This window comes from Glycine soja, chromosome 20, assembly GCF_004193775.1.
Source record: "Glycine soja cultivar W05 chromosome 20, ASM419377v2, whole genome shotgun sequence".
Classification (NCBI taxonomy): Eukaryota; Viridiplantae; Streptophyta; class Magnoliopsida; order Fabales; family Fabaceae; genus Glycine; species Glycine soja.
The window spans coordinates 43,465,096-43,480,991 of NC_041021.1; the positions used below are offsets into that span (position 1 = coordinate 43,465,096).

Genomic DNA, 15,896 nt, shown 5'->3' on the forward strand with positions numbered 1-15,896 from the left:
TATTATATCATTATCTATTAATTACTTTGTTTAAAAAATTCAATTATTATATTTTATTAACTAATAAAAAGAATGACTTCCCCTTGGTAAGATCAAATCCGTCGTCATGCTCTCCACTTGCTCGCCTACCTCCCTTGTGTTGCCCATCATCGCCTCCGCTCCTACCACCTCATCCTCTGCCTTAGGTCCATCGACCTCGCAGTTGGCTTCGCCCCCACGGCTGACCTCGACCCCCGCCTTGTCCACGTCAACACCTCTCATGTTGGGGAGATCACGGACACTATCGTGGCAATGACGTGTGGTGATGAGGTTGGTGGTGCCTATCATGCACACACTGACCTGGTATGGTAGAGGGTCGTGGTTGTGCGCAAAAGAGGGGTGGCGGTGGAAGGATGAAAAAGATGAACTGTCTTGGGTGGTGCTGGAAGGATGAAGAAGATGAATAAGGTGAGGCGACGGGGCCAGGGATAGGTTGTGGGCTAGATTGTGAAGGAGGAGGAGGAAAGGAGGGAGGTGGTGGTGGAAACACTGTTGGTGGTGATGGCCACGGTGGAGAGTGGAGGCACCTGAAGGAGAATTCGGTCACAGCTATGGCAATGCAGGTGGGTTTGATGAGAGGGAAGAGAATAGGGTTGAGTGACATGTAAGAATGATGAATTTTTTGGTACGTGTCAATGATTAGGCTTGATGATGTGACACTTCATATGTCACATCATCACTTAATAAAATGAGACTAATGACAAGTATTATATTGAAACATAAAAAAATTTCAGGTACGTAAATGACCAAAAGTAAATTTTAGGTAATAAATTGAAAACAACATATTTCCAAGTATGAAAAACATATTTGACCCATTATTTTATTTATTGTCATTATCTCATGTCCATGATACCTTAGTAACCTTGGTGTCTTTTTATTTGGGGATTATTATTGGTCCTAACTCCATTTGTTATTGGCCCTTAAGGGGCTAACATCTTTTTTTCCCACAAATATCTTTTCAAAGAAATATGATTATGTTGTATAATTATATAACAAAATCATGTTTTCATTTGTATACTGAAGGGGTGCGAATAAAAATAAGTAACGAAATCTTACTTTTGTTATTTTCTAAAAGAGGTGTGAAAAAATAGCAAAAGCACGATTTGGTTGCATACTATACAACGGAATCATGTTTTCATTACTTTTTGAAGGGGTGCGAAAAAAACAACCAAAGTACAATTTTGTTGTGTTTCAAAGGGGGTACAAAAAAAAACAACAGAATCATGTTATTTATTTTTTCAACCCAAAAATGGAACTACACTTTCATTGCCCATTTCTTTCTTCTTTTTCCTCTAGATGAACATGTCTGATGATGGTGGAGGCACACAAACCAAGACAAAGGAGTTATGGCAGCATGGTGGTATTTGGACATGATGGTGAGGACATGTGGTGTTGGCTAGGCCGGTGAGGGGTCATGCACTCACAGATCTAAAGTTGGGAACAACGCATGACGTCATTGGTGATGTTGCATTCATATATGGCCGGTGAGGTGGTGGCTTGCGGCCTTAGTACATTGGTGATGGATTGGGTGGACTGAAAAGAAGGAAAATAGGAAGATGGAGGGGTATGAAGGTCTTTTTCTTACATTTGTAGGGGTTAGTAACGAATGGAGTTGGGACCAATAGTAAGGATTTGGGTCAAACATTTCATTGTTGTATGCTACCTGGTAGTTTGGAAGGATTTTCTTCCTGCACCCTCAATACTTCTTATACACCCAACAATTAAAGTGAATTGGCGAAATTACCTTTCACTTAAAATTGAAAACCACCAAACTCCCCCCAACACCTATCTCCTTCATCTCGTGTTTCTCTTCTCATTCCCTTTGTTGCATCGCGATCTCCCTTCCTTCTCCCTTGTTCATCTTCACCATTATACTTGGTGGTGTCCTCTCCCACTTTCATCGTCGTTGTCGCCATGAGTACTTATCTTCCCGTAAAGTTTAAGTTTTACTGTTGCGTTAGGGAATCTGTATGACCATACGAATTGATAATCTGTATGGATTATACGGATTATCAATCCGTATTTTGTTTTCTATATAATAAATTATTAATTTAATTAATTTGATTATTTAAAAATTAATTTTGAATTCTTGTTGTTATTTAATTATTTTATAAATAACTATTGTTGTTTATATTAAATATTTATTTATTTAATTAACTATATTTGTTTATTTAAGTTGTTTTTTAATAATTCTTTTATTTAATAAATAATTTTTTACAAATTTTGTGATTTAAAAATCAATGTATAAATATCTTTGTTATTTAATTATTTTAGAAATAAGTATTTTAATTAATTTTGATATTTTAAATATTTATTTATAAAATTGTTAAATAACAAAAATTCAAAATTTGTATAATGTATATATTTTAGAATTTAGTTAAACAAGCAAAGGTAATATTGTATATGACAAATGTTATTTATTAATATACTTGTATAGATATTATTAAATATTTATATAAATAGTGTTTGAAAGTATAAAAAAAGTTAATTTCTTCATTTATTTATAAATATTTAAATGTATTAAAATAGTTTTTTATAAAATAATGAAGTAGTCATTTATTAGAAATGAAAAAAGAAAATTTTAGTTTGAATTTGATTATATATTTTAGTTTGCTAGAATTAGTGATGTGGAGTATAAAAATTATATAAAAAAAATTCTACATTAATTTATGAATATATAAAAGTATTAAAATAATTATTTATAAAATAATTAAATATTTATTTATGAATTATTAAATAGTAATTTATAAAATATTTTATATTAAATTGTAGTTTGATTTTGATGATATATTTTAGTTTGCTACATTAATCATTTAATGTTAATTTAAATGTTTTTACTACCTTTGTTAAAATATACTATATATTATTATATAATAGGATTTTAGAAGATTTATTTGTGAATTTGTTAGTTAGCTTTTGATTAATAGAATGACAAAAATTTGTTATGAAATATGAAACTCAACTATTATTTGAACGGTGACCTTACTTGTTATTACTGTTTAAATTTGTAGATTGTGATTAGAAAAAAATGATTGCATCAGGCTTTAAGCACAGGTTTAGGAAGGACTGTAACCGTAAGGAGACAGGTTAGTGGTGATGCGGAAGAAGTCCCTTAGCATTGAAGGCCGACAATATTTGCACGTAGATGTTGACCATGTGGATCATGCTGCTGACGAGGTTTATAAATAGCCTCAGGAGACAGTTACGGATCATGTCGACGCTGATACATAGGGTTTTCCGAATGGACCCCATGATACATCACGTTATATGTTGATCATGTGACAGCCTGAGTTTGGGCGAGAAAGGTAGTTATTTATTCAATTATATAATATTTGAGTAACTATTTATCATTTTACTTGAACTAATTAATTTCATATATTGGCCATACTTCGAGTATTTCATATATTAATCGAGAAATTCAGGAATTTTATTAGAACAAAAAATCCATCTTCCACATATCTTGATGTTCCTTTCGGAAACATTCTTCCACCTAAATTCATCCTCCCATCAAATACAAATTAGGGACAGCATCCCCAGGAGAAGTTTACAATTTCTTGCACTACAATCTTCAAGAGGGGGAAAAGAAGGATACTCCTAAAATGTGAGAAACAAGTACAAGGAAAACTGCATTTTTCATGGTAATCCAAGTCAGTTTGAACCATGTCCTAGAAGAAAGCATAACCTTGTATGCAATAACATGATCAATTTGTAAATTGACAATAACAAGTTAACAACCAATGCAAATTCACAATTATTGTTTGAAACTTATGATATTTGACTAATCATTGTTCGAAGTGACAGACTAACCATCTAAAAATCAAATAAATAGTTCCCCGCTCCAACAAAAAAAAACGTGTAAAGTTTCACATACTTGGAACTTAAGCTCCATTGCAGTTCACATGGAGACACAAATTCTAGATCTAGCTTGATGCTAAAGCTCAAAGCCAAACAGGCATAAAACTATTCGGAGATTAGTAAACAGACTGACTTCCTTTCAAATTGATAAAAAACATTAAACTTCACATATAAAATCATAAAGGATAACAATAACAATGTAGAGAATGATTAGCACAGCGCATTCCAACTTTCTAGGTTCACATATAAAATCGAAATTGGAACTTTGCTGTTCAGGCAAGAGAACAATCTGCTCATTATCCTCTTTGTTTTTTACTTTTTTTGATAGATGTCATGCTTAAGATATTAAACACTATTCTATATCAAACAAGTTTCACCTTGGTTACAATGACCTGATGCAAGACCCCGGAGGACCAAGAAAATATGAACTTAGCATGAAGGAAAGAAACATTGACAAATATGCAATTGCAGTTCACAATTCTTATAATTAGAAACTAATACAAGAATTCAGGTCAAGACTTGATCTTTTCATTAAGTTCATCATTGGGAAAAATTGCTCATACTCAGGTTCTTGTTGTCCAGTCCTTCATAGGAGTTAGTTAGATGAAGATCCAAATCATGTAACAACCACCAGATAAATATATCCCCGCCTAAAACATAAGAAATGTGGCAAGTTGGAAACCTTGAATTGCACACATTAATCTGCCCATCATCATCTCTAAACCTCCAACAAAGAAAAAATTAATAAATAAGTAAATATAGTATGCAATCATCTTTCAGAAATGGCGGGAGGGCATAGCTGACATCTAAAATATATAAATCAAACACAACCTACACATCTAGGTGCGATAATATTATTATATGACTGTTCATTTTCCCATATTCCAGAAGCCAAGCATGATGCTTTACTATTACAGCAATTTCAGAAACAAGACCCGGTTTCACGTTTATTACTAATAACCCCCCACGAACTGTATATAACTCTTCCGGTGGCAATACATTTAAAATGGATGTTACACTTAGGCTTTGACAATGAATATCGCATCCCTCTTTTTTGTACCTTTAGAATAGCATGACAAAATCGAAGAGAACGTTGAATATACACTAATCCACACTATATATAACGGCTATTATGCACATATTGGAGAAAATTTGGAGATCTGAACCCTCCCTGTTCATGTGCCTCGAGGTACCACATCAAATTAAAACATAAAAACTTTATCTACTCTTTGCTGAACCGATTGTGCTTTCCCTGTACGAAACTTGTAAGAACCACCACAAATGACTCTATATAATGTCTGTCAAACTATACTAGGAGGATCCCCTGACCAGGTGCAGACAGCACGTGCCCAGCGTGTCCTTATGCAGTCCACCAAAGGTGCATGCTGAGAAGGCTCTGGTTTAGATACTTCGTCGTCCTTCCCAGTAGACTCACTTGCACTAGCAGCAGATGAAACTTTCACATCTGCCATAAATTCCTCAGGCGTCCATCTTGGGGGGACTGAAACTCTCAATTTTGTGAGCCGGGGTCTTTGCAGTGGAGTTTCACCCCGGGAATTTACTTGACTGCCGTTCAGGTCTGATTTGGCAATCCCATTAAAATGGTATAGATCAAAAACCTTCTTACCCATCAAACCGGATGAATCCTTCAAACCTCCCAAGCTTTTGTCTAGATCCAAAATTACTTGCCAGAATTCACTCCATACAATGAACCCTGAAGAGCAAAGATGTTCCAGCTTCTCTGGTGGAAATTTGATATTTGTTTCTCTGAGGACTTGATGGAATCCTTCCACACTAATGAAACCACCACCTCCACTCTGATCTTGTGCATCAAAAGCTCTGCGAATCAGAGTTTCCTTTCCTTCCAGTTCATTCTCATTTTGAACGCTGGGGTCAAGAGCAAACAGCACCGTGTAATGGGATTCACTCCCCACAACCCATATAGGCCACTTTGGGGATTTCAGAAACTGACCAACCTTGCAAAAATTCAGGGATTCTAATAGAGTCAGAAATCCAACTTCCACATATCCGGATATACCTTTCACAAACATTCCTCCTCCTAAATCCATCCTTCCATCAAACACATTAGGAACAGCCTCCCCACAGAGCAGTAGGTTCACAATTTCCTGCAGCACAAGATCCATAGAAAAAACAATCTTATATATCCTAGTTCTAGAATATTGTTTACAATAAGCATTAGTTAAAAGGATGGCAGCATTTTTCAATTATCTGTAATGTACATATATACCTGGGAGGCATGCCCAAAAGGTGCAGTAACCAGTGGTAGGCTGGGATCATCCCTGTCACTTTGAACCAAGTCCTAGAGGAAAGCAAAATTTGCATACATCAATCCAGTTACCCATTGGAATTTATCATGTCTAATTTACCATTTTATTCCCCAACAATTAATGACCGTATAGAATGACAGACCCAAAATTTTCAAAAAGCCATAGAAATAGAACTCAAAAGTTTAAAGACATAGACAATAGTAACAAGAAAGGCTTACTACATCAGCTCAAAATTTAAAGGAGATTAGGATGAACTATGAATGTTCAAATCCAGGATCTAGCTTGATGATGATCCTTGAGCACACAAACCCTTTGAAAGAAAAATTGTCATCCAGTTTATTTTCATTTCCAGTTTCCAAAATAATTTGGCATCCAAGATATTAGTCTTATGTTAGGGAGTGTTATTGGGCTAAGCGTGTGTATTAATTCATTGTATCACACTTGTAATTGACCTAGAATATTAGTATAAATAGGATAATAACATTAGTGATTTATTATCACAATATAACAATTATAGAGTCCTATTGGTAAAATAAAGTATATTGTCTCTTTTCACTTTTCCACCCAGTACATATAATTTCAACATGTTATCAAAGCAATGCCATTCATCATGACCATGCTATGTCCACGGTGTATCCACACCAAAGTTTCCAGAATACAGAAGTCCTCTATATTTTTACTTTAAAATACTCAGTCTCCTTATTGGTTCTAAAGAATAAATACAAGTACTAAGCCAGTGTTTTTATCATGTCAAAATCACAGCCATTTGTTGTCCTAGCATGATATTTACTTTCTATTCTTTTTTCCATTCAATCACTATGATTTCTGTGGAATCCTTACAAGCTTGATGACTTGTCAGAAACAATTTATTGACTAGAGTCCAGACATTCAAAAAACTATTTGCCAGAAAAACCCTAACTCTGAATTTTCCCTCAAGCTTAGCAAACCATGAAGAATTATTCTGAAAATAGCTATTTCTGGTCAAATAAAACTGCATCTTCCAGTAAAATTTTCAATTTAGAGAATTTGACAAACAAATCAGAGAATTAAACCTGAACATCTTTTAGATTATCTTTAAGAGAAGCTGGAAGGGGAAAGAAAGACCCTTAGCAAAATCATTAAGAACCCACCACTACCAGACCACTTTGGGTGCAGGTAGCTCCAGGAGCTCAGGACCTTTGTGTAGGTCCTGAACAACTTAGGAGCATGAAATGGGTTCAGGGGCAGGGGCTGGGAATGGCATCATGGGACCCTGCAAAAGATTTTTTAGCCAATTCAAGCCACGGCAACACAACCGCTGACATCCGCTACAGGGTAAACCACTGCCTCAAAATAAAGGAAATATTTTTTTATTTTGAGCACAGGTTTTTGCCAGTAAAAAAACATACATAATTAGCAAGGCAGTCACTGGGCTCCTGCTAATTTCCAAGAAATGTCAAAGACTAACATTCATATTTCAAATACATTGCACTTGGTAATCCAAAAGACCTAGACAACCAAAACGCAAAAAAGAATTACATCACACTGCCATTGTTTTAAAATTGTTTGGGTTGCTTGTTCTTCAAACAGTCATGCAGTACTACTCTTTCCATCACATGAAAGTTCCTATAGGAGCAATTAGATGTACAAAACACAATCAAGCTAATAATACAGTATCCAAGTCATCCAGTGAAATTCTACTATTCACACAAAAAGAGATTGCATATTAAGCAGTTCATTCTTAGTAGGAAAAATGCCTAAACATATTTTCAGCAAAAGAAAATAGAGGGAAAGAAATAGCCCAATATCTCTAGCTTTAAAAGACAGTAAATTCAGAGACTGTAAAATGCAACTGAAGTAGATAACAGAGCTTGAAGCAGGCAAACATACCAGTCCCCGAGAAAGTAAAGCAGAGATTAGGAAAAGCAATGCTCCCATTCGACTTTGGAATAGGGGAAGATTTGCTTCAAGCCTTTGCAATGCATTTGTTTGTGATGTGCATGTTTCAACTCTAAGAACTTTCTGCAGATCCAAGGCAGATTCAATGGAAAGACCTTGAAGTGATTTTGAAACAACCTGTTCATTAGACAAGACTTGATTCAGCAGATAAGGATATCATAGGAGAAACACAGTAGAAGACAACAATAAAAAGATAGTAAATTCAATTCAATCTACTGCCACGAGATGCTACACAAATAACCAATATCAGTATTCTGTACAATAACCAAGGTACCTCATCCTTTGAAATCCCTTCAAAACGCTGAATGTCATTCTCGGAAATGCTCAAAGTTGCAATGACAGCCCTTCTATTACTTCCACATGAAAATAAAATTTCACCCATACTTTTTACAAGAGCTCTGCCATGAAATCACACAACTTATCATGAGCATAGCTATGAAAAATCATGAAAGAATACACCTACCAATATCAAAGACCTGAGGAGAACATAGAAGGACATTGGAATTTGGATAGGAACTAAAATTTATAGACATGAATTTTATTGGACAAGAATAGATTAAGCAGATAAGGATATCATACAAGAATCACAATAGAAGACAACAATAACAAGATAGGAAATTCAATTCAATCTATCACAAACCAGATGCCACATAAATAACCAATATCAGTACAATAACCAAGGTACCTCATCCTCTGAAATCCCTTCAAAATGCTGAACATAGGAGAATCTGAAATAAGCAAATTTAAATATATGCATGGACATATACTAATAAGCAAATGAACTCCACAACCAGAAAACCTGAAATCTTCACCATTCAATAAAAAGAGAGAGAGAGAGAGAGAGAGAGAGAGAGAGAAATAGAGGTTAAGCTTTTATGAACCCACAAAAAAACCCAAGATCTGGTATTTATACTAAATCCCACATTTAAATAAAATAAATAAATAAACGGCCGAATAATGCACACATAACTTAAAAAGCTATGACCAAGTATGCCTCCAATGCTTGATCACCATGGTCAAGGTGAGTGGATGAAACAGAAGGAAAAGAAAACTTATTTGGACACATATCAAATGTTAATCTTCATTTGGGCAGTTAAAGTGTTAAGGTAGGGAATTATTTTAAACAGGAGAAGGCAGAAGAGAAGAATTGTTATCATTTGGGAAACTGAGCATTAGCTCTTGCAGAAAGGGGAAACCCCTTGGAAGTAGAATCTTCTCCTTATGCTCATTGTATGTAACAAAATAAACATTGCCAAAGCATTCTTTTTCCTTTCATTCTTGTGTTTTTCTCATCTCCCCGGACAACTCTAGATACAAGTTTCTAACACATGGGAAAAATATATCTAGCCTAGGAACTTAAACAGACAAGTGATTTATAAAGTCAATATATAGTTAACCATTAAGGATTAACCATTCTTTGAACCTTTGTTAATCACTTCTTTGGTCAATTATTCCTAAATTGAAAATGATTCCTAAACCAGAATTTTCTTAGATCTCATTAATCAACATTGTGAGCCAACTAATACTTTTTTCACCTGGACTCTTCCATACACCAATAGGGATATTATGTAAATCAAGTGCTTTGCCATTTTTCATCATATTTGATGCTTGTTTAACCTTAGGCTATTGAATTCTATGATAAGCTGTATAATTTTAATCTTCATCCCTTGTATTTATCCTACGCAAATGTAAAAATCCATGTCATTTTCATCAAGTAAATTGTCATAGTAATTTTCCACCTTTCTTTGATATATTGTTTTGTTACCAAGACTTTACCTTCATCCTTAATCCATTTCTCTTTATTCAAGTCTATTAAGTCTTGACTTTTTCCCTCCTACTTTTAGCAAGCCTATAAATACTTCGGTCTCTATCTGAGGCCTAAGGAATTGTTTAATTCATCAAAAGCTCCAACTCTCCTTGCTAACCACCTTCTTGGTATCATTCTTAGCCATCACATACTTTTCCTAATTATCAACATTTTTACATGAAAACCTTGCTTTATAACACTCCTTAACTTCATCTTACATATGTGTATTTCACCACTAAGATTTTTCAACTTTAAGTCCTTAGCCTCTTGATTCACCAAGAGTCTCTCCTCTGCTACCTTCCTAATCCTTTTGACCATCTTGTCTCACTCTCACATATCATTTGCATTTCCTTGTGCGTACTGTTAAATTACATAAATCAGAGGCATAGTAGGCTGAAACCATGTGTCTGAAATACACCACGGATGACTGTATATATAGGCTTATTGCATTAAATACACATATCTCCTAGTCTTTTTACATTTATAACTTCATTCTTTCAATACTTATCTACAATTATACCCACCTTATTTCTTGATTTAACCTTGCCAAAATACCACAAGTTACCCGGAGTGTCTAATTCCTTAACCCTTTTCTCCTACCCACATAGTTCTTTTTACAGGTACATAAAATTGTTCCTCCTAATACGGTCTACTATTTCCATTCATTTACCTGTAACTATAAGTATGCCCATGTTCCATGTTCCTAAACCAATCTTCCTCCTGTGAACTAACTTCTTTAGTCACCCTTTCATGAAAATGTGAGAACCCTTGATCACTTTTAACCATATCCAAGCAGTGACCAAGACTTTGAGGAATATATTAAGTCCTGACTCAACTTAATGTAGCCAAATGAACAACCACTACTGTCTACTGCACATGTAATAGAATAACTTAACAATGAACTCAATCCAAATTGAAATTGATTAAAAGGAAACATATAAAACACTATTAAAGGTAGAGAAAAAAAGTACTTAATTGAATCAAATTAATATTCATGTTCACAGTACACCAGAAAATGTGGTGCCACAGATCAAAGAAATTAACACAATGAAGGCATGAAGTACAACGTAGAAGAAATAGAACTCTACAATTTTATATTTTTATTATAATGAATTTTACCTAGCTAAACACAAATGACTAATCAGAAAAAAGTTAATCACCTTACTTTTTCACCTTCAGTGAGCGAAGAAAAATTATATGATGGAACAGACTGACTTTTAAATGCTGCACCCGGACCCTTCTGTGACATGCATGACACATCTTTCAACTCATCACTGAAGAAAATAATGTATTTAAGCACAAATGCCTGAAAAGTTAAAGAAAAACATCAGCAAAATCAACAAAGGACGAAAAACATGCTTTTGGAAATTATATTGTGTATCAGCATTCAGTAGAATAAATAAATAACAAATGGACATATCTATAGTATATATTATTCATTGAATCACAAATTCAACATTACTACAGTGGAAAGTTAAAATAATGAATGGGCAGATGTTAAAGAAACTTGCACGCATGGGTACCAACACTGATTACCCACAACAAAATACAAAATATATAAATAAACTTGATGTGCTGTTTGCAATACTATTCAATTTTATTATAAAAAATAACAAATGAAGTTATATTATATGATGTTATTTTTTCCCTTTTCATGGTTTTTAAATTCTAAATGTTTGTGGATATCCATAAATAAATACCCGATACATTGTATGGATACCCACTAATGTAAATGGAAACAAATGTAGCAGAGGGAAAGCACTACCAAAACTCATCTGCCCCATTGCCATCAATAAAATCATTTTACTTGCAACATATACACGGGAAATCATATAAAGAAAACACAGAATACATTTACCATACAACCAGTTGCTAATATTTTATGCTGGTAAAATATTTGTTTAGTGCGTATAGTTTATACATTTACCATACAGCCAGTGGCTAATATTTTATAGGATAAAGCAATCATTTAGTGCCTATAGTTTCACTCTAAATTCAATTTATTCCTCATAGTCCAAAACCATTGAAAACAGTCTCAATAATTTAGGGCCTGTTATGGTAAATATTAGTTGGGCTTACTATCCAAAAGGTCCCTATTTGGAGTGAAATTATCACAACCAAATAAGTATAGTTTAAAAAACTGAACCAGTAATCAATCCGATCAAGGCACCTGATCACTAAGTCAATGGTCGAACTAGTGAATCACTAATTGAACCGCATGACCCGGTATTACAATGCTATAAATAATTATATATAATTTATATAGTATATATGAATTAAATATTACATTTGTTAATATTATATCCACTAATAGTCTCTAGCTTAGTGGTTGAGTTTGTTTGTCCCTGCTGTAGGTCTTGTTTTCGAATCATGTTAGGTGTCATTTTTGTTAATATTGAGTTCAATTGAATACTATATATGGTATAAATAGCTTCCATCGCAGTGGTAAAGCGCATAGTGCACTCGTCCCGAGTGCAGGTCGTGAGTTCCAACCATGGCAAGACACTTTTTCAGTATTTTTACTGAAATGAGTGCAGCAGGCAACAGGGACCCGGAACCACTGGCGGATCCACATTTATAGGGTGTAGGGGCAATAATTACCCACACGAGATTTTTTTTATTTGTATGCGTAATTAAAAAAAAAATGCCCCCATAAAAGAATAGGTGTTGCCCCCCATACAATATATTTTTTTAAAAATGAATGAAAAATATAAGAAATAAAAATAGAAAATAAATTGATATTAATCGTATTACTTAATCCTTTTATTTTTTTATAGTATTGACGATAAAAAAAAATCATAGAACATTTTCAAAGTATGAAAATGCATACATGACAATTGTAATCTGTAGAAGCTTTAAGTATTTTGGATTTCTTTTGTCATGACATTAAGTATTTTGTGAAAGCTTGAGATTATTTTTTTGTGAAAATATTATAAACTATTCCTTGCCCCCACTGAGAAATTTTTTTGGATCTGCCACTGCCCAGAACCTGCAGTTGATCCAAAAACTCGGCTAGGTCGCATGGGCTGATAGAATTCCCGATCCGATAGCTGGACCAAAACGGTCCACCCACCGGTTCCCAGTCAGACCAGCCGGTTCAGACATATTTTTAAAACTATGCAAATAAGTGCCATTTTGCATTGTTTGAAATAGGGACTTTTTCAGTGATTTTGGAAAATGGACAGCATGCCTCAAGTTCATAAGAAATATTGAAAAAAGTAGCCATTACTTGAATAGCTGCCAATACGCCACAGGGACCGCCTTCATGCTGCACTAGGCCCATTGATGTTACAGGATCAGAGCTAAACCTACAGCAAAGTTTTCATAGTATAAGCAATAAAAAGTAAGTAGACAATCTTATTCAAATTTAAAAGTATAAGAAACAAATAACTCAAAAGTCAAGACAACATTAAGAAAAGGACAAAATGTTCAAAAGCATAGCATGCAGATGAAGAGTTGAAAATACGTGTTCATGACTTCCTTTATAATGGTGGTCTTTAAGTGAATGAAATTAATCCATTCAAAAACTATGCTTCACAAATGGAAAATGTGCAGCATAGCACTAGTTTCACAGCAGAAAGGTTCTAGTGACATGATGCACAGAAGCAAAAGTTGCTAAATAAGAAAAGTCGGTCATCAATTACAGGACAAGATACAAAGCTTATGCCAATAAATTATACTATTAAACAGACCTCCACAGAATCTCGGGAAAAAAAAAGTCTCGAAATAACAAACACATAGTATTAAAGCCAACACCTGTATGACTTTGCTATTAAATTAAGGAGTGTAGCATTAAGTGAACATAATAACTTTGTATAACGGAATTTTGCTACTCCATGCAAAAATGACTATGTTCAATAGCAATGTTGTATTCTTTTTTTGGTTTTTTTTCCAGTTGTCTTAACAGAAACTTTGTTCATTCTTTAAAATGAAGGGGGAACCAGTCTTTTATCAGTCAATTATTTGATCAAGTGCTTCCATCAAGCAATCAATCAAGAGTAGTAAATACGAAAATTGTCTAACACCAGCAGTACATAAGAATTTCAACCCTTCCTCCATAGGAAAAAAAGAAATTTTGAATGATCATCACCAATGCTCTAACAATTAAGTTCAATTTACAAAAACCCTACATATGTTTACACTACCAGGAAAATGCATTATTTTGAAGATAAATGGTTCCAATTATTTTCCCCTTTTCTTGTAATATATATATATATATATATATTGTAATCTCAAATGCCAGGATTGAGAGCATAGCAATGAATAGTGTGTTTGAATAACACTCACAATCAATTCAACCCCACAAAATCATGGTGATACCATGAAAAGGTAGAAGCAGTTGCTTTGGGTTCAACGTGGGATGGAACATGATTTTTTTTTATTAATGTGCTGCGATCCCAAACATGCGTGAAGTCATGGGACTTGTGAGACTGTATGAGACTATGAGTAAAAATTTGGACTGAACTCACTTCACAATCACAAATATAAAACAACTATATGCATATCCTGATTCAGAACAAACAAAAACAGCATGATATTAGGCTACAATGAATGCACATTAAGGCCAAGCTCACAAGCCAAAATGACTCAGACTCCAATCACATAGAACCAAGGAACACAGACAGCTGGAATATTAGGGGAAGCAGGAATGTGCATTGCAACATCAAATAAGATAAACAAAGCATGGACAAAGGTATCAATTACAACATCATCTTGAAATATAAAGCATACAACAGAGGCTTCAATACATGGACATGCTAAAGAGTTTGTGTCTGTTAATCCTACACTTGTCAACATATCCATACACTGCAGAGTTCAGATAAATTAAAAGATAATTTAAAAATTAAAATCTATAAATACCGAATTCCCTGGTTGCTCCACTGTGCGAGAATGCCCTTGGAAACTTCATTCCCAAACACCATACCAAACAATTGATTAGCTTCTTCCACAGAAAGCTCCTTACTCAAATTCACACTCTTCAAACACGAATCCTCCTCTCTCCTCCCTGATTCACCGCCTTTTTTCACCGGCGACGGCGACGGCGAAGGAGAAGGCGAAACCCTCGCCGCTGCCGCCATCCGCTTCTCGGCCGCCGCCGCCATGAGCTCCCTTCGCCGGGTCTTGTACTCCGGCAACTCCTCCGGCGACCCCGAAACCGCATCGGCGACAGCGTCACGCGGCTTGCTGCGCTTCGGCTCCGGCGTCCCGCGCTGCATACTCATCCGAATCGCCATTTGCAAATCCTCGTCTTCACCTCGATCCCCCATTCTTAAACGGATCAAAAGTTTCAATCCCAAAACCACCGAGACAGAGAAACCCTAAAAGAACTATTTTTAGGACTCCGTTTCTTGGAGATCGAGAACCGAACTGCGATTGGGGCGAATTGGAATTCGGAGCGCTGGGAAGGGGTAAAAATGGAAATGGAATTGGGAGGGTGGTTTTGGCGGGGGTGGAGCCACGACGGTGGCGTGGAGTGGGTGAAAACGGTGGCGTGTGAGGATGAATCTTTGTAGTGGCGTTGCCTGCGAAATGATCGAGAGGCCCCTCAGTTAAAGGTTAGACGCAGTGGTAGAGTGAGTAATTTCACTGAAAAAAATGAGGGTAGTGTGGGAAATGAAACATTGTGAATTTGATTGCGCAAGCCACCGGCGATACTTAACGGAGAGGAAACAAAAGCGCTCCTGCTTTTCCTATTGAAAAAAGGGTAGGAATAATAAGAAGAAAAAAATAACTATTGCTTTTCTATTTTATTTTTAAGAGGAAACAAAAATATATTTTTTTATCCTTTTCAAAAAAAACTATAATTTTATTCCTCGTTTTGTTTAAAAATAAACAAGTATTTTTCATAAATTATTTTGTCAAAATATTTAGCATAATTTATTATAACATATTAAAAAAATATAAATTAAATATGTATGTTTTATAACTTTAAATGATTTGAAAATTTTAATTAATTATTACTTAATTTT

The 15,896-nt window shown here is 34.8% G+C and overlaps 2 protein-coding genes across 2 annotated transcripts; both read right to left on the reverse strand.

Annotated features, from left to right (window-relative positions):
* Positions 1–280: 280 nt before the first annotated feature.
* LOC114402137 (extensin-like) lies at positions 281–643 on the reverse strand. The gene has a single exon (XM_028364656.1). It carries the CDS (start codon positions 641–643, stop codon positions 281–283), a length of 363 nt encoding a protein of 120 aa, XP_028220457.1.
* Positions 644–4,706: 4,063 nt separating this feature from the next.
* LOC114401404 (ubiquitin carboxyl-terminal hydrolase MINDY-3-like) lies at positions 4,707–15,606 on the reverse strand. The gene is made up of 7 exons (XM_028363915.1): positions 14,788–15,606; positions 13,157–13,235; positions 11,088–11,233; positions 8,395–8,518; positions 8,052–8,237; positions 6,143–6,214; positions 4,707–6,020 (listed from the first exon to the last, which is right to left on the reverse strand). The coding sequence occupies exons 1-7, from the start codon at positions 15,192–15,194 to the stop codon at positions 5,196–5,198; spliced, it is 1,839 nt and encodes a 612-aa protein (XP_028219716.1). The 5' UTR covers positions 15,195–15,606; the 3' UTR covers positions 4,707–5,195.
* Positions 15,607–15,896: the final 290 nt, after the last annotated feature.